This window comes from Osmerus mordax, chromosome 7 (assembly GCF_038355195.1).
Source record: "Osmerus mordax isolate fOsmMor3 chromosome 7, fOsmMor3.pri, whole genome shotgun sequence".
NCBI lineage: Eukaryota > Metazoa > Chordata > Actinopteri > Osmeriformes > Osmeridae > Osmerus > Osmerus mordax.
Window position 1 is genome coordinate 18,519,388 of NC_090056.1, and position 18,001 is coordinate 18,537,388.

General features: G+C 42.9%; 1 protein-coding gene across 2 annotated transcripts; it reads right to left on the reverse strand.

The window, feature by feature from the left end:
- Positions 1-36: 36 nt before the first annotated feature.
- rtel1 (regulator of telomere elongation helicase 1) lies at positions 37-17,411 on the reverse strand. Of its 2 annotated transcripts, XM_067239799.1 has the most exons (33): positions 17,035-17,411; positions 16,394-16,592; positions 16,023-16,116; positions 15,669-15,750; positions 15,209-15,269; positions 14,904-14,979; positions 14,160-14,244; positions 13,508-13,573; positions 11,604-11,757; positions 11,364-11,402; positions 11,183-11,255; positions 10,941-11,038; positions 10,590-10,645; positions 9,185-9,256; positions 9,034-9,112; positions 8,457-8,589; positions 8,052-8,165; positions 7,580-7,620; positions 7,160-7,245; positions 6,668-6,745; positions 6,347-6,424; positions 5,977-6,123; positions 5,429-5,544; positions 5,074-5,197; positions 4,600-4,762; positions 4,287-4,444; positions 2,901-2,996; positions 2,428-2,641; positions 2,114-2,245; positions 1,072-1,194; positions 677-898; positions 436-555; positions 37-324 (listed from the first exon to the last, which is right to left on the reverse strand). In XM_067239799.1, exons 1-33 carry the CDS (start codon positions 17,134-17,136, stop codon positions 251-253), a joined length of 3,555 nt encoding a protein of 1,184 aa, XP_067095900.1. In that variant the 5' UTR covers positions 17,137-17,411; the 3' UTR covers positions 37-250. The 2 variants fall into 2 exon arrangements, with proteins under 2 accessions (XP_067095900.1, XP_067095901.1); XM_067239800.1 differs by lacking the exons at positions 37-324; positions 436-555; positions 677-898; positions 1,072-1,194 and adding an exon at positions 1,905-2,028.
- Positions 17,412-18,001: the final 590 nt, after the last annotated feature.

Below are 18,001 nucleotides of genomic sequence, written 5' to 3' on the forward strand. Positions count from 1 at the left end.
CAAATAATCTGGTTTATTTGGTTATTTTTCAAAACAAATATATGCCCCCATTTTTATATAAAAGTTTAGCATTGACGTGATACGAACTTTGCCTAAATTTAAAAAACAATTGACAGATTTAATTTAGCAGAAAGAAATACAATATTGACAGATATATTTGAGTAGGCTACAACATCTATAATAGTGAGAAATACAGGAGTACAAAAATACAATTAGTGTTTCTTCATCATCATCGTCGTGATGCAGCTTTTCATTTCCGCTGGCTGCTAATAAAGAAAGAGTTGATCTTGCTTTGCGTTTTCCCAGGTGTTGAGACCATAGGGTCTGAAAGAGGAGATTCAGAAAGAAAATGTAAATTAACTGTGGCTTTCTACTGTATGGTTGCAGTATTTATGTGTGTAAACCAATGTGCGCTTTCTGTTTGTCTCCTGTCACCTTGGTGATTCAGTTGGTCTGAATCCTCAGTAGATACAGTTGATACAGAGTCACGTATTAATGCATCCAGCATCTCCTTGTACTGCTTCTTGTGGTGAGGTCTAATGAACAGTCCGAACGCTGGGGACAAAAACGTTTACAAAATTCAACATCTTGAAGTTGCAATTTGTGAAGAAACTAATTCACCTGTGAATGTATATTTGATACAATGAAAAAGGTTCCAGTATGTCAAGGAACTTACTATCCAGCAGAGTGAAGTCTTCATTTTTTTCAGTTAACAAGCTCACTACTATGGCTACCAGATCTTCATAGTTGTCTGTTTTTTTATAGTTCTGAATGGCCTGGAACAATCGATTGGATTTGTCTAGTCCAATTGCTTTTTTCACATCCGAGATATATTTAGAGTATATTTGGCTTTTCTGCATGGACTGGACTGGTGCTTGGTCTACACTATGAGACCCATCTGAAGGATAAAAGTAGGAAATACTTCAAAATAGAATACACAGTTTCAGACAAAATCATACATACATTTTCGATCAACTACATTCCACTCTACAGTCTGCGTATCGACACAGGTGAAAGTCAATCCAGAAAGTCAAAACCTGTCAGCACAGGAATCTCATTCTGGGAACCAACCTGCAGCACTTGTGTGGTTACCAAGGTGACGGCCACCCTGGTTGAGTTGCTTGGAGGAGTCAAGCTGTGTTGAAATGCTACTGGAGGCAGATGGTATGACACCCGCTGCCTTTCCTTCTCCGCCTTGGTAAAAACAAAGTTATTACTAGTATTTGTTTTGTCACACCCAAACCCAGAAGTTGTGAGAAAATATATCTATGTTTTCTTTGTACACAGGAAGAACGAACGGGATTGATCATCCAAACTGAGTCATAGTGCCCTCTTGGAAGTATGGATGTGTTCCCAATCATTCATTAGGATTCACAAGAAACAGCAAGCACATCCAAGGAGGTAGGCCTGGTTCACCAAAGCTGATTGGCTGGAACAGATTGCTGGAGTATAATTGGCTGGGAAGTAGCTGCTCCAATAACTTAATTAACACGGCACTGAGCTGTCTGTTTCTAAACAATTCTCACGGTGCTTCATTAGCGTTCATATTTATCGGGGACAAAAACGTTTTATACTGAAACAATCCTACCTATTGTACCTTTAACACAACACAGAGGTTTGCCTGATTAAATTCACCCACTGAATTTAGCTAATGAAATATATTTTCGCACAGTCCGCTGTCCAGCGGATAAAACAATTATAGGACTGCTCACACTATCTGAAGGCCTTCGACCTTCTAATGTGACACAGAAGCCCAGAGAATTATTCATAACCAAAAAAGGTCTTGACATTTGAAGTGTGATGTCACCAAGTCATCCAAAGAGCTTCCCACGTCATGAAAACCCTCATGTTGCCAGGATTTTGATGGGTCTGCAATGACCACAGTGTCATTTGAAGTGACACAGATGAGGTTTCAGACTTGGTTGCTAAGCAACACACCACAACTGACACATAAATAATTTATGTTTCCATGAACAGTTAAATAAACCGACCCATTGATCATTATCCACTCCAAAGCTCCCATGTCAGCTGTAAGGAAGACAGGGAACACAACAATATATCTCAATCGTCTAACAGAATTCAAATGTTATGTAAACACTAATGAACTGCATACTCTGCATCAGTGCTTCCTTGTCCTCCTTGGAGAGCGAGTGTTCAGGTTTGTATCCACAGCCCTGTCCGGTCAGCTCCAGACACGTCTCATCAAACCTCTTCTTATGATGAGGGCGTATGAACTGGTAGAAGCCTGCAACAATTGCCAAACTTTAAATTAATATATATATATATATATATAATAAACTTGTTAATGGAAAATGTTTCATTGTTGATTGTGTTCGATTTTTTCATGCGTGCATGTGCATGTTTACAAACATCATTGCCTCTCACAAGCTTGTGTCGTGTCATGTGAGCACAGGGGAAACAATCTACCTCGGAACAGACTGTGTGTGTTGGTATCTGCGGTGAAGAGGTTAGCCGCCTGGCCCAGAAGTTCCTCCAGGCTGTCTGTCATCTTGTACTTCTGCAGAGCCTGCATGATGAGCTGGAAATTTACTTGGCTTAGCGACCTCTTCATCTCCTCTAGGAAACTTTTGGCTTTTCCTGATTTGCTTTCCTCTGCCGCCTCCGTCACAAAGTTAGTCATCTTGAAGGAAACAGTTTTAACTAGAATACATTGCTTATAAAAGAAGCAAGGGTGAATTTTTTCCATTTACGTTGAAGTGAGGAAACAAACTATTACAAAAAAAATAGTATTTTACATAAAAGTTTTTTTTTTGTGACCTTTTCTCGTCAATAAAACTTTTCAAGTTACTCAGATGATCACACTGGTAGGGAAGTAAGATGATGACACATAACGTGGTACTTCTCTAAGAACCATAAAAGGAGCGCAGGCTTCTGCCTACCCGTTCATGGACCACTTTGATTTTGCGTTTCCCGCCTCGGAATTCGTCATCCAAGCGCTTGTCGTACTGAAGAGATAGAGTTGACATGCGAAAGGCCTGGGGAGAATAAAAATAAATAAATAATAATGTGATCAGACATTATGGTTCCCACCAGTGTTCTGTTTCACCATGGAAACGCTCAGAAGTAGCCTGCTCACTGTGATCACCAATCCATTACGATCATTACATTTTCTCATTTCCTTTTTTTCCCCAATTACAATGAATTTCAATAGATTAACCTGGTAGATTTGCTTGTTACTCTTGTAACAGGAAAACAGGGGCGGGGGTTAGATTTTAGTTCTCGATAACTAAAATTATTTAACTTTGGGAAGTTGTGGACAGGAGTCATTGTTTATGGGGTGATAGTCATGGCAAGGTCATTTAGGTTTCAGTTTGTGTAACACACTGGAACGTCCCAGATTGCACACATCAACCTAGGTAATAGTATGCCATAAGGCCGGTATATAAATATGGTTTGGTATTAACTTACATAAACATTTGATAAATTTCATAATATATATTCATCAGTACACAGTAAATGTCATCAAGTAAGCAAAGAACGGAGAGTTGGGACTATCATGGGAAAAACTGCATGAATTTCAGAACAAGGTCAGTCCCCTATATTCTGTCAATGAATATATGAGCCAGTGGAACAATTGTGATAAACAGACAAGTTGTTGGAAAACATTGTTAGCTTCGAAGGTTATATGGCCTTGACCTGCTGTTGAGATTATTAACCCTTTCTAGTGAAACATGACTCAGGGTGACATCATCAATGCAATAGATGAACCTTGCTTCTTTCTGGTCACCCAGAAAGGAACAAACATGAACTGCGGACATTGCAGCTGTGTTTCTGAGAGCGGGGGCGGAGGGGGGGTCTAGGGCAGCAAAGTGAGCGGCCTGGTGGTGCGTACCCAAGGCTGGATCTACCATATTGGCAATCTGGGCATAGAGGCGCCCTCCCTGATCTTAGTTTTTTTGGGGGGGGCTACATAAAAACAAGGCTTGCTTGGCCCTCAACAATCTGAATAAAAAAGAAGTTGTGAATGAAGTATGATTGGGTGGGTGGGGGTGTGGGGGGGGGGGTGGGGGGAGTCACATGAGCTTGCTTCAGTGCCCAGGGGCCCTTTGGGGTACTAATCTGGCCTGGTGAATACAATTACATTTAGTCATTTATCAGACGCTCTTATCCAGAGCGACTTACAGTAAGTACAGGGACATTCCCCCCGAGGCAAGTAGGGTGAAGTGCCTTGCCCAAGTAATTTTGCACGGACGGGAATCAAACTGGCAACCTTCTGATTAATAGACCGACTCCCTAACCGCTCAGCCATCTGACCCCCATCATACCCTCTCTTCCCCTGCCGGCGCTTCCTCGTCCTCTGCGTAGCGGCGGTCGCTGCTCTCCAAAGCGTCCAGCAGGCCGGCCGGCCTCCTCCTGCCAGCCTCCATGTCTGCCTCGTACTCGACACACAGCTTCGCCATGCCGTCTCCTCCACCAGGCTCATCTGGTACAAGGAATGTATTATGTATCAATGAAATTATATATTTTATCAATATAAACACACACAGTATATATATTTATTTTCATGAACAATTATGAAAACTTGTGGAATATAAAAACCTTTAATTAAATAAAAGTGTTGCACAGTGTTCCCCTTACTTAGCCTCCGTCTCTTTAGGCTGGGTACGTGAGAATCTAGTGATTTGGCCTTCTGGTTTAGGGTGGTGTTCTGAGAGGAGGCGCAGTGGGTGGAGCACTGAGCCTCCTCGGAGCGCACCGTCCCACGGCTCCTCCCTGCTGGCTTCTTCTCTGTAGGAGGCCTCTTGTCACATAAAACAAAAAGGTCAATCGTAAGGGTCAATCGTAAGGTTCTGATCAAAGTGCTTTGGAACGTTCTACAGAAATACAAAAACAGGCGTGTTACAAGAACCCGCATTGAGAAATGGGCGTTTTTCTGAGTCGTTTCATTTCTTTGGAGGAAAAACTGATTTTTCTGATCATGCTTGAGTCACAGGGATTGCCAAAGTCGGAGGACGAATCAAACATGTATCTTTGTGGCGCGTGTCTGTAAACGGCACGTGTCTGTAAACAGAGCGTGTCTGTAAACAGAGCGCTCGTGTTGCCATAACATACCAGTTTCTGTGCTACTCTGAAGAACTGGGCGGCGTCTCGGACCACATTCCCAAAATTGTTGTATGTGCGCACGTAGGGCCGCACCCATGACGACAGTTGGGCGCGAGCGTCTGTGCTTTTAAATCTATGGACGTCACACAGACAAAGAACATAAGCCGCTGATGAAATCTGGTGAAGGTAACATCAGCTTGATTGTGCATGACTTAAACATAACATATGAAATGACAGGAAAAATAGTCAAACAAAAAGTACAGTGACAACTAAGATACAAAGGAAATGTTTAATAATCTAAGTAATGGTGGCATTGAAGCATGCCAGTGATCAGAATTTAGGAATGAAGGACCCCCAGGCTAACCTGTGGTCACATAGGAAGATAGCACCATAGTCCTCTCTGTGACGGATCACTCTGCCAATGGCCTGGTTAACTGCTCTGTAGGCTTGCTGCTTATACCAGTCCTGCCCCGTCAAGTACTGGGGAAACACAAGGTAGGATGCACACACACACAGACACACATCCTTAAGGCTCTAAAAAGACACAACACATGTATCTTCGGGGCATTGTGACCCTTCAGTCATTGTGACCCTTCAGTCATTGTGACCCTTCAGTCATTGTGACCCTTCAGTCATTGTGACCCTTCAGTCATTGTGACCCCCCCCCCACGTGTTGCGACAACTTTACCTCATACAAAAACAAATAAAAAGCATTTTATTTTAACCGTCGGGCTGTCTCACACCCCCCACAGCGCGACGGTTAAAAGAAAATGCTTTTTATTTGTTTTTGTATTGCGTGAAGTTGTCGCAGCACAACGATGGGTCGTTGTGAACCTTCGAAGGCAGCACAAGGGTTAAGCCCCATGATCAGTGGAGGGGGGGCGGGACCGGTGAAGGTGGGCATCCACTCACCTTCACCCCAGGGACTCTCTTCCTGCTCATCTCATCCAGGAACTGCATCTTCAGGATCACCCGAGGGTCCATCCTGGGAGGGAAAGGGAGGCCTGTGATGATGACGCCTCTGCCGTACGAGTTGGCAAAGTCCAGGCCCTCGCTCGCCTGCCAAGCAAGGAGGGAGAAACGTGTGTGGGTTCAATTGATTGCCTTGGGAGAAAACAAACTGATATGTTTTTTTAGGATTTAACGGAATTGTTTGTTTTGTGTTGTTTATGAGCAAAGGTCATGTTGTTCACATGACCTTTGCTCACAAACACACAAAACAAAAAATTCCTAGGAAGAGGGTCATAAACCTACAGAGACACATCAGTAAAGTCGGTCTCACCTTCCCACGACAGACGGCAAAGAAGCTTCCTCCTTTTGATTCCGCGCTGTCGACTTTGTCATAATAACCATCAATGATCTACAGAGGAGTAGAGTTAAGTCCAGGATAATGAAGGTTATCAAGTGACCTAACCTCATCATGACAGCCACAGGTTACCACCAAACATACACTCAAATGGGCCTGGAAAAGGCAACTGCATTTCTGTATTTATAACAGGTGTCTGGGAAGTGAAAAAAATATTTATTATTCTAATTTTTTTTTTCCTTCTTTTTTTTCTTTAACACAAGATGTTTAAACTTAGCCGAAAGCTACAATTCTGACCTCGGTGAAGGTTCCTTTTCCCCTGGGCTCCACAAACATGGGCTTCATACTCTCTATACGGTCCGCGTGTCCATTGGCCTACGGTGTAAAGAGGGAACCTCATTAGCAAAGTCCTGTCCTTTAAGCTTTGAGGTGTCTGTCAAGAATTGGGAAACTACATGGACACAGAGATCAGATCAATTGTCATTCATGAACCGATAACTGTATCCACATAGAAAACGTGAATTTCAAAACCAATGAATGAATGTGACCTAGACATTTACATTACATTTAGTCATTTAGCAGACGCTCTTATCCAGAGCGACTTACAGTAAGTACAGGGACATTCCCCCCGAAGTAAGTAGGGTGAAGTGCCTTGCCCAAGGACACAACGTCATTTGGCACGGCTAGGAATCGAACTGGCAACCTTCAGATTACTAGCCCGACTCCCTCACCGCTCAGCCACCTGACTCCTCAGTCCTCCTCCTAGACCTGACCTTTAGCTGAACTCACCCTCCAGAACTCCAGGGTCTTGTCCATCACAGGGTAGGAGGGGAAGAACACGAGCAGGCCTTGAGGAACCACCCTGCTCAGGTTCACTTAGACACAGATGGAAGGAAAAAGCATATCAGCAATCAGGATAACAAGCAACGCTAAACATTGCTGTCATAATACCAGGGAAGCAACAGATAACAGATATCATACAGGCTTGATATCATACAGGCTTGATATCATACAGGCTTGATATCATACAGGCTTGATATCATACAGGCTTGATATCATACAGGCTTGAATGTACTGTCACGCTACTTTGAATATGGTCTCGTCACAAAATGGTCAGCAGTCCACAAAGGTGATGGTAGAGATATGATGTCTACTGACTGTATTGTGGCATGGCTTAGGAATAATGGTGCTTAAGATATTATGTCTTACCGACAGTGTTTCCTAAAGACGCCATATTGTCAGGCAGAAATCTGAAAGCATTGGAAAACAAGTTGACAGATTTTCACAAGCAGTGCATTCAGTCACGGATGACCTGCCAGAAATGTTTGACCATTCTTTTACGAAAGCACAATAAAAACAATCAACCTTTTCATTGTGTGTGGAAAAGCACAATGCATAGTCTTCTACGGGTGAACAGGATTTATTTATTTACCAAATATACCTTTGTTCATGTCTTAACAAATGAATTGTTTGGCATAGATTCCATTCTGTCACAAGGTTGTTGAACAAAGTTAAGTCACGTTTTTGTGACTTTCCAAATTGATAAACAAACATTGAGGGATTCCCTAAACTAAACAAAGAGTCAATGTTCCTATGACTCAAACCCACAAGACTAGGCCACACGCTGAGTCACGCTTACCTTTAGCTTATTAATGATGACTACTAAATGAGTCCTTCTCACCTTCTGTCAAAGGCTGAACTCAGCTGTACACTGTCAGGGCCACGGTCTATCACGCTGACAAATATCTGATCATGCTGAATCACATGAGGATTTTCCAGGCACACAGGGAATGGTCTGTAAAAAAAACAAATGAATGAGTGAGCAATATCTTGTTTTAGGGTCTGTTTTATGCTACCAAACTGTGGAAAAGGGACAAACTGTTTATAGTCTAAACCAAGCAGTTTGAGTTGTGTCTGTACATTATGCTGAAGCATTAAGCTTTCAAATATATATATTTGATCTTGTTAGTTTGCTAGAGCTGGTGTTCACAGCTGTTGGCAGTTGTTCTTCTTCATTCTAAAAGATGTGCGTGGCCAGGCTGAACATGGTCAGTAGACCGGGCTGACTGAGAACACACAGACTCACATCTGCATTTCAGACGTGAAAGAGGAGAGAGGAGAGAGGGTGCCACTGGTGAGGATAATGCTGCGGACTCCCTGCCCCTTCAGCTCCTTCATGCTGAAACCAGGCGAGAAGCACCAGTAACTTAGAACATTTCCTGGAAGGCACACACACACACACACACAAACACATACAAACACACAGAGATACACACACACATATAAACCACAAGATATTCCAGGAAACAAGTGCCCTGTAACCAAAACTTTACACATCCCCTTAAATATCATTTTCTTCCCACCGTCTGGGCCACAGCGCACAGGGGTGTATCCAAATAATTAGTCATTTAGCAGACACTCTTATCCTCTGATCCCTGGCTGGATATTCCCCCCGAGGCGAGTAGGGTGAAGTGCCCAAGGACACAACGTCACTTAGAGACTTACAGTAAGTACAGGGACATTACCCCGAGGCAAGTAGGGTGAAGTGCCTCATTTGGCACGGCCAGGAAATCGAACTGGCAAACTTCAGATTACTAGTCCGATTCCCTAACCGCTCAGCCACCTGACTCCGCAAACCTTCTCAGAAATAATTTTCAGTCTACCTTGTTTTTTTGAAGATGAAGACCATATATCATTGTTTTGTTTTTTCTTGTGATGACTGGTGTCTCTATGAATGTGGACCTGAGGGCAAAAACACAAACAGGTATTCACACTGGCAGAAACCAGTATTCAACGACAAGTAAAAACAGTTACCTTGAACAGAGCCGTATTGGACTGCATCTGCGCTCCTCCACCGCCCTCTTGTGGATCGCTTGTGAACACCAGCTGGAGAGGAAAAAAAGTATTGAACCAAGGAACAAGATTGGAAATTAGGAGACTGGTTTAGAAAAATAAATAGACACACACATACAGCTCATATATCAATCTATATCCCAACTCAACCACGACAAATAACGAGACGCTAAATAAGATGGTGATAAACTGTAACACATGGGGATACTCACACATGCTGTTACTGGGAGACTTCAACTACCCAAACATTTACATTTAATCATTTAGCAGACGCTCTTATCCAGAGCGACTTACAGTAAGTACAGGGACATTCTCCCCGAGGCAAGTAGGGTGAAGTGCCTTGCCCAATGACACAACGTCATTTTGCACAGCCGGGAATCGAACTGGCAACCTTCTGATTACTAGTCCGCTTCCCTAACCGCTCAGTCACCTGACTCCCATCATAAAATGGAGTGAAGGTCAAGGGACAGTAAGTTCTGAGAGCAGTGAAGGGAGTAAGTTCCTCAAAGCCACACGAGACTCATTTGTACCAACATGTAAAATGCCCTACAAGACACAGAATCAACCAAGATAGCAATACACTTGACCTGGTCTTTACCAATGAAGGAGGTATGATAGAGGACATTCAAACAAGACACCCTATTGGAAAAAGCGACCATATTGTATTGTCATTTGCCTACAATTGTTATGTAGAGAGGTCACATGAGAAATCAGAGTATTACCAGTACAGCAAGGGAAACTACCAAATGATGGCAGAAGAACTAGACCTCAACTTGGAGGAACTTTTACAGAACAAACACATATAAGAAAGCTGGACATTGTTTGCCAACACTGTAAGAGCAGCCGTCAAAAAACACATACCCAGAGTAAAAGCCAAGAAGAAGGAAAAGTTGCCATGGAAAAACTGAGAAACTACAAACAAGCTGAATAAGAAACAAAAGGCCTGGAAGAGGTACTTGGAGACCAAATCAGAAGAAGACTACAAAAAGTATACCAGAGTGAGAAACCAGGCAAGATGGGCAGCAAGAAAATCAGTCAAGAACTATGAGAAACATATGGCACGGAATATAAAGGAGAATCCAAAACTATTCTGGAAGTATGTGAACAAGAAATCAAAAACAAGAGAGTATACCCGAGCTGAAAGACGGAACAGGTGTAGCGACCACCGACACAGATAAAGCAGAGACCCTGAACAATTTCTTTGTTAGTACCTTTACAAAAGAAAGAGTTGACACTATACCAGAGGCAAGAACAAGAACATTCCCAGAGGGAATCATTGTCTTTGTAAGCAAACACAGCCATTCATTTAAAAAAAGAAGGCATTTGTCATTGCACCAAAAAAACAAAAACAAATCACATTGCTTACCTGAATGATCTCTGACAACTTCTGCAATCCAGTCGTGTTCATAAATATTCCTGGTCCTGGCAGAAACAATACAACAATAACAATCTGCGGCGAATTCTTTCCGTTGTTAAATGTCAACAAAACATATACTGTAGTGTGAGTCACTGCCTGGACTTTTACTTTAGTCGCCCAAGGAAAACAATGGATGCGTGCGGAACAGATCATCTTCTGAGATACTCCAATTATTTCCCCCCCCTCACAAGGACATAGCACGACCATAACCTCACAAAGATTCAAACATCTGACCTCCCATTGAACAGGAAATGCAAAGTGTTGAGTGTCAAAGGAGTGTGTGCGTCCAGAGAGACTCACGTCCAGCCAGATATCCTGCGATCTGGTCCAGAGCTTCAAACACAGCAGTCTTTGAGTCCAAAGTAAGGTGTGCCCTCTGAAATATCTCGTAAATGAAACTAGCAGCAGACAGGAATCAGGTCAAAAGTACATCGGATTACAACCTGGCATTCCACAACGTGAGCGAGTGATCCTGTCTTAAATTGGGTGACAATAAATCAAAGTAATGACCAACTACAGTTCCTTCACTGAATGTCACACACCTGCCAGGTTTGGTAATACCCTTCTCTGGAACTTCATAAGAATCTATGGCAACCTCTAGATCGAGCAGGATCTCTGCATGGAAATGGGAAACATGGGGTTGTAAAGTATAAGACAGTAATTTAACAAATTATAATTTCATAACCAGAAACTCAGTTGATCAAATGAATTAAAACTACTCACGTTTTATTTTGGCAATCATCGTAATGTCCAACTTCAACCCTAGAATGAAAATATTAATAGTCATACTTAGATGTTGATATATGTAGGTAGGAATAATCCATCAGGCATCTTAGATAAGGGTCTTTGTAGTAAAAAAATACAATAAAAACTACAATGGACATAATTCCAAAACAAATGAAAACTAAAAGAAGAATGTGGTTCCTACAATGTGTAGGCTACTAGAACCATCCCAATTCGAACCTGAGTTTAAGGACTCCACATTGAAGTCTTCGCTGGCTTGTCCTTGGCCAGCCTCCTGAGCCTGTTCCACCAGAAGCTTGTCCACAGCTTCGATGGCAGACGCCAGGTCGTAGGGCGTCAGGTCAAACGACATGGACTCCTCACACATCTTCTCCTGTGACAGAAGACATAAGCAGAGGAGAGGCAGCCATTAGGACTATTAAGACTCGGGTGTCAGGTGGCTGAGCGGTTAGGGAATTGGGCTAGTAATCAGAAGGTTGCCGGTTCAACCCCGGCTATGCAAAATGACGTTGTGTCCTTGGGCAAGGCACCCTACTTGCCTCGGGGGAATGTCCCTGTACTTACTGTAAGTCGCTCTGGATAAGAGCGTCTGCTTGACTAAATGTAAATGTAAGACTCAATATTAGCAACATGCTGACTTAGCATTTGGACCGTTTTGTGTCCATGTGTGTGCCTGTGAGGGAGAGGGGATGAGCACTGTCACAGACACAATGGTAAACCATGATAGCTTTAGAACGAGCAGTCAAATCTCAACAATCCTTCAACCCAATCGGCTTTCAACAAGCCGCAACAGGCAGAACCAGGCCACATTAATCAAAGCTTATAATATCCTCTTGGTATTAGATTCCAAACAGCTATATTGCTTATGGAAGACAAACGCTGAAAGGAAATCTCCCTTCTGCAACGAATACAAACTAATCCTAAAACAAAATGAGATTCCAGCTCCTGTACTGCAGTGGTCCCAGCAGGACATTCATGCATGTATGAAGTCATGGGTCCTTCAGGATGATATAGGACTCTGCAGTGGCCCGTCGGGGCTGTGTGGTACTGGAGAGAGCCAGCAGTCTTTCAGGAAGTTGGCCCCTGTCCAGGTTCTTCCCAAAGTTTGGTTGTTTTATCGTGTCGTTCTTGATAATGGGATTGGTGCTGGAATTGGATTCTTTGTAATTTGTACTTATTTTTCTTTCAACATAAATGTGTGATTTTTATGGTTGATTGAATGGCCCCCTGGAAGAATGTTGATAAATCCATAAACCACAGAAACATAATGCAGGGAAGTTCATGTTGCGACACTGACTAGCAAGATTCACCAATTGAGAATGCTTGTCCACAAGGGGGCAGTGTTCCGGTCTCTGCCTCTGTGTGTGTGATTCTTGCAGAGTCAGGAGCCTCACATTAGTGCCAGGAGAATGGCAAAGGCTGACTGTAACGAGCACTGGCAGCACCGTCGCGTGACTTGCACTTCATCCAATGTTCCCTACCCCCACGATCAGAACCACCAGGTACACACACACACACGCACGCCCCCACACACGCACGCACGCCCACACACACGCACGCACGCACGCCCACACACACACACATGCCCACACACACACACACACACACACATGCCCACACACACACACAGGCCCACAAACACACACAGGCCCACAAACACACACAGGCCCACACACACACACATGCCCACACACAGAGCAAGTTTGTGAGCTGTGGTGGTAGAACTGTAGTGCAGTGAGACCAGGCAGAGGCCAGGTTGCATAACCCCCCTGAGAAACAGAGCAGAATGTTCTCACCGAGGCTAGACCAGGGTTGGGACATTGGGTACACTTGGAGTGGAACGTACCAAACTTGGGAGTGAGGGGGGGGCAGGTCACATCAAACCACCCGGTACTCTAACTGCCACACGCCATATTATAATTATGTTCACTGTTTACCACCATTCAGAATACAGGAGCATTTTCGTTAAAGTAGCCCGATGAAGACACTCCCTTTCAAATAGCTGCTGAATAATAAATATCTTCATCTAATTTATAATAATTTGAGGATGCGGGCGAGCAAATATCAATTATCAATGACATCCACAGCTTATGAATACATCAAGAAGGCCAGAAGTCTCTTACCACATTGTGCGCCTCGTCAAAAATGATCACTGCCCCGTTCAACTCGATGTTGTGGGCTCTGCGACTCTGCGGAGGAAACAGGAGGAGAGGGTGAGAGGAACACACACACACGAGGGGAGAAGATGGTTCAGGATAATGCATCTCCATTTGGGGCAAGGGCACGGCTCAAAACGAGAGAGAACATTCAAATACATCATGACACATCTTTATTGATTATAATATGGACTGAAGTTTCTGCACTGCCATCAGAAATGCTGACATAGGGGCACCTGAGTAAGAGCAAAAGGCCTTACTGCAGGGACCTGGGTTCGATTCCGGTCAGACAATTTCCGGCAGGTCCTCCCCTGTATTTCCTTTCTCTAATAAACTGTCATTATCTCTCATTAAAGCTGAAATGCTGTCAATAATAAAAAAATTCTGATACAACACACAATCATTACTCTAGTAATCACATACATACATAGATGCAGACGATACTTACAAACACGTTTTACGTGCATGTAAACCAAAAAAAAGTATTCAAGGACAGAAGGCCACTTCCAGGCCCTTTGAAAACAAGCATGAAATGGCGGTTTGTTTTCCATTCTTACGGCGCACTAAAGGAGACAAGGGTCTTACTTACTTGTCCCTTCTAAGAAACAACGTGTCTCACCTTTGGGTCCAGGAGGTAGTTATAAGGCATGAATATGATGTCTGCCTGCTGTTTCAAGGACCGAGAGAGGTAGTAAGGACAAACCCTAGTGAAATAAAGCAAACATCAGTTAAAGAAAGCTGATGAACCATTCAGTCAAACTGTCACGGGGCGTTTATAAGTAAAACAATGAATACTACCGTGGGTATATATTTGTTAGGAAGGGATTTTAAGGGAGAAAAAAAAAATAGTAATTCATTTCAAATAGTAAACGTGATTTTGCAACGTAATGTAACATTGAATAGGTCAAGGACGGTTTAGTCGCGAAAAAGTCATGGTGAATAAAATATGTAGGCAATTTAACGTAACGTGATGGAAAATTACAGAATCCAATTTGCAGCCTTATAAAAATGTAAAAAAATAAATAAAAAGAGTGCCTTCGGTGCCTCAATCCCTAAACTCTGCACTGCAAAGCAAATTAATTCATAAACATGCATCATCCAGCATCCCTGGTTGTTCTGGGCTGCTAGTGTGGGTGTCACTTCAGAGGGAATCCAGAACGATGATATATCTGATGGCTCCAGCTATAACTCAAAGCCTTATCAGGCAAACATCAGCTACCACTGCCTGCACTCGCAGGTTCAACACCCCAGAGACATCAATATTCTAATGCGCCCTCCACAAGCTCGGCTAAATGTACCTGTTAGTAGCAGTTGCTGGAAATGTTTAGAGGTTTGTTTGTGAAAATATACAATAGTGTCAGACCTCTGTTTGCTGCCAGCTTTCACCAAGTCCTCCACATCCAGAATGGAATTTACAAACTCTTTGTCCGTGCTTTTCTCTGGAGGGACAACAAAGAAGATCCAACCACTTCAGTCTCTATTAGAACGTACATGCATACTAACTGTAAGATTACATAAATATCCATATATTAGATTGACTGAAACTGTTTGGTATCTGTGTTGCTGTGCAGCAGGTTTAGACTAGAGCATTGAGGACTAGACAATGGACCGTAGACACACTGTGTCTGAAACATAGTCAATCCCTGGGAATTGATCACACATGAATACCTTCCACGTTATTGTAGAAGACGCACGACCTGGTGGAGATCTTGGACCTGCACATGTGAACCTGCAGAAACATGGCCGCTTCAATCAGGACTACACTGCAGAACCACGATTACATCCAACATTTCATTCATTATGCAGATGCTTTTATCCAAAGCGGCATACATGCATTGCAGAAAGCACAGCAGAAGATCAAGGATCAGAAGATGCATAGAGATCTTGCTTCTTAGCTTAGCCAGATCAAACTGAGGATAAAATCAAGTAGGATCCTAAAGAATAGATATTTTGGTAACATCCTGACATCCATTATAAAACCATCCAACCATCAGGAGTTGAGTAAGCTTGCTGTGCATCCACCCATTAGAGCTGACATCCGGTAATCTCCCTCCGCCTCCACAGTGTATGAGGACAGGGTGATTAAACGCAAGCTCTGCTCATCTCCCTCCCGCTCCTCTTCACGTACCTTAATGTGGTTGCTCTCCTGTCGCATCACCTCTGGGTTGATGCAGAGCTGTTCCCTGGATCCTAACACACACACCTTGGGCCTGGGAGGGGGAGGCCACACAACAAATAGATTACTTGCTATTTTATCTGTGTGTGTGCAAAAGTGTATGTGTGTGTGTGTGTGTGTGTGTGTGTGTGTGTGTGTGTGTGTGTGTGTGTGTGTGTGTGTGTGTGTGTGTGTGGAGGGGGCAGATACACATATGGATACAGAGAAGAGTTATTTGACAAAAATAGCAGTGAACTCGTATGAATATTATCATAGGGCTGTTTCTCTCCTGGAGAGGAGGGGGTCAGCTGAGACAGTGAGGCTGACCTGTATGAGGTGTTCTTTAACTCGTTGATGACTTGAGTCAGCTGAGAGTGTGTCCTGGATGCATAGATGATCTTCGGAATGTCAGTATAGTAGGCTGCAGAGTTCAAAAGACAAATATCAAACAACATCTTGCGTTTTCTTTGAGATCAATAAAGTCAACTGAACACCTGACATTTTTCGTTTTAAGACTTAAAGCCTCCCTGAGGTAGATTCCTAAATAATGTAATCTCAAGTTATGGTTAAATCAGCCAAATAATTGAAATGCCAACTGAAGCAACAACAAAACGAACAGATCAACAGCAGTGCTATGACATAATTAAAACGTGATTTTCCAGAAAGGAACAGATGCCAAGTGTGTGAAATGCCCATACTTGGTGTGTCGCCATCTGTTGCTGCAGTACCCCATGAAGACAAGGGTCTGTCGGGAAACAGCTCCGCTCCTCCCAGCTTCTCTGCTATCTTGCGCGCAGAGATGGTGTCTTTGAAATAGTCTCTCCAGGCCAGGGTGGAACACAGAAGACACAGTGTTTTACCAGTACCCGTCGGACTCTCCAAAACGCCATTCTGTTTCTGAAATACGGATAGATATGTGGATTAATAATCAAATGTACCCCGACGGATTCAACTACAAGGGATTTTAACAAGATCACATGGTGTATTAAAGCAGGTGGCCATGATAGGGCACTGTGTCAAGTGATGATATGCACATTTTGACGTGTAGCCAATTTAATGAGTGGACTCAGTCTCAGCCCACATCATTCCTGTCCATATGGACGGGATTGCCCAACTAGCCAGTAAACTACTAGAGCCCTTAGTTGACAGCACTTCGTGAAAGCTTCAGGAGCTATGCTACTTGCTCGTGGCTAGTATCTAACAAACTTTTATCAAAACTATTTGGGATTATTGACACGTATAGCTAATTAGTGTACCGGCAAGGTAGCTAATTTTTCACCTAGCAAGTTAGTTCTTACCTAGCTAATTAGCTAAAAGCTTCCTTGAAAAGAACACTTACATTTTGTAGACACTCAATCACTTTGCTCATGTAATCCTTTTGGCATTCATACGGATCAAAAGGGAAATCCACAGTTACCCCTTTCAATGTCAGCGGAGGCATCGTGCAACGCCAGCGAATTGCCTTTCAGTGTTTTGCTGATTACAGCGGCTATCGTCTTGCTAGCTACTGGTTGGTTAGCTAGCTAGCAACAACACAAATACAAAGACTTGACACCAACTCGGCAGCAACGTTTGTAGCTAACTAGTTGGTTAGCACTAGTATTACAACGATCTGCTAGACATAACAGGATTAAAATACTCAAATTGCTAAAGTATGTAGATAGTTACACATGTTTCCATTAATTGCAATGCAACTTGAAACAAGGTTGACACATGCCGCAACTTTCATGCTTGGCGCGAGCTCCTTCGTGCCTGTCATGCGCAGTTGATCATACCGATTGAAAACTGATTTTCCGTGTTCATTTTTGGTCACAAAATAGCTGCTTCTCTATAAAGTAGCCTACGGAGAGGACCATCAAAACTTCAGCATTTTAGAAAATGCCTTCAATGTTAATCATATCAGGTTTTTACATAACTTGTCTACAACCTGTAAATGTGTTTAGGCAAGTTATTCACTTGAAGTAGGCTAAAGTTTCTTCGAAAGTCCATAACATCAGGCAGGGACACACACATACACGCACACACAGAGAGAGGTAGGCTACATTTACTGTAGAACTACTGGAAGAGAGTACAGTATTTCCAGGTTATAAATTAGACTAGAACGCTGAAATGATCAAAAGACCTTCAGGCATAATTTATTCGACAAAGACCTCAATCCCAAGAAACCTGCTGAAACTAGGTCAGACATAAAAACGAGAACCTTCTTAATGACAAGACTATTTTTCTCGTGCCAATAAGATATTTGATTTATCTGAACATGATATGCAAATACTGTACTTATTGTAGGAGCCTATAGCAATGCATAT

Excerpts from the sequence above, each read along its gene's own strand:
- rtel1 (XM_067239799.1), bottom strand. The coding sequence starts at position 17,136 with ATGCCTCCGCTGACATTGAAAGGGGTAACTGTGGATTTCCCTTTTGAT. Across the intron at positions 11,039-11,182 it reads GGTATTACCAAACCTGGCAG|TTTCATTTACGAGATATTTC; the intron begins GTGTGTGACATT and ends GTCTGCTGCTAG. Across the intron at positions 10,646-10,940 it reads CGCAGGATATCTGGCTGGAC|GACCAGGAATATTTATGAAC; the intron begins GTGAGTCTCTCT and ends TGTTTCTGCCAG.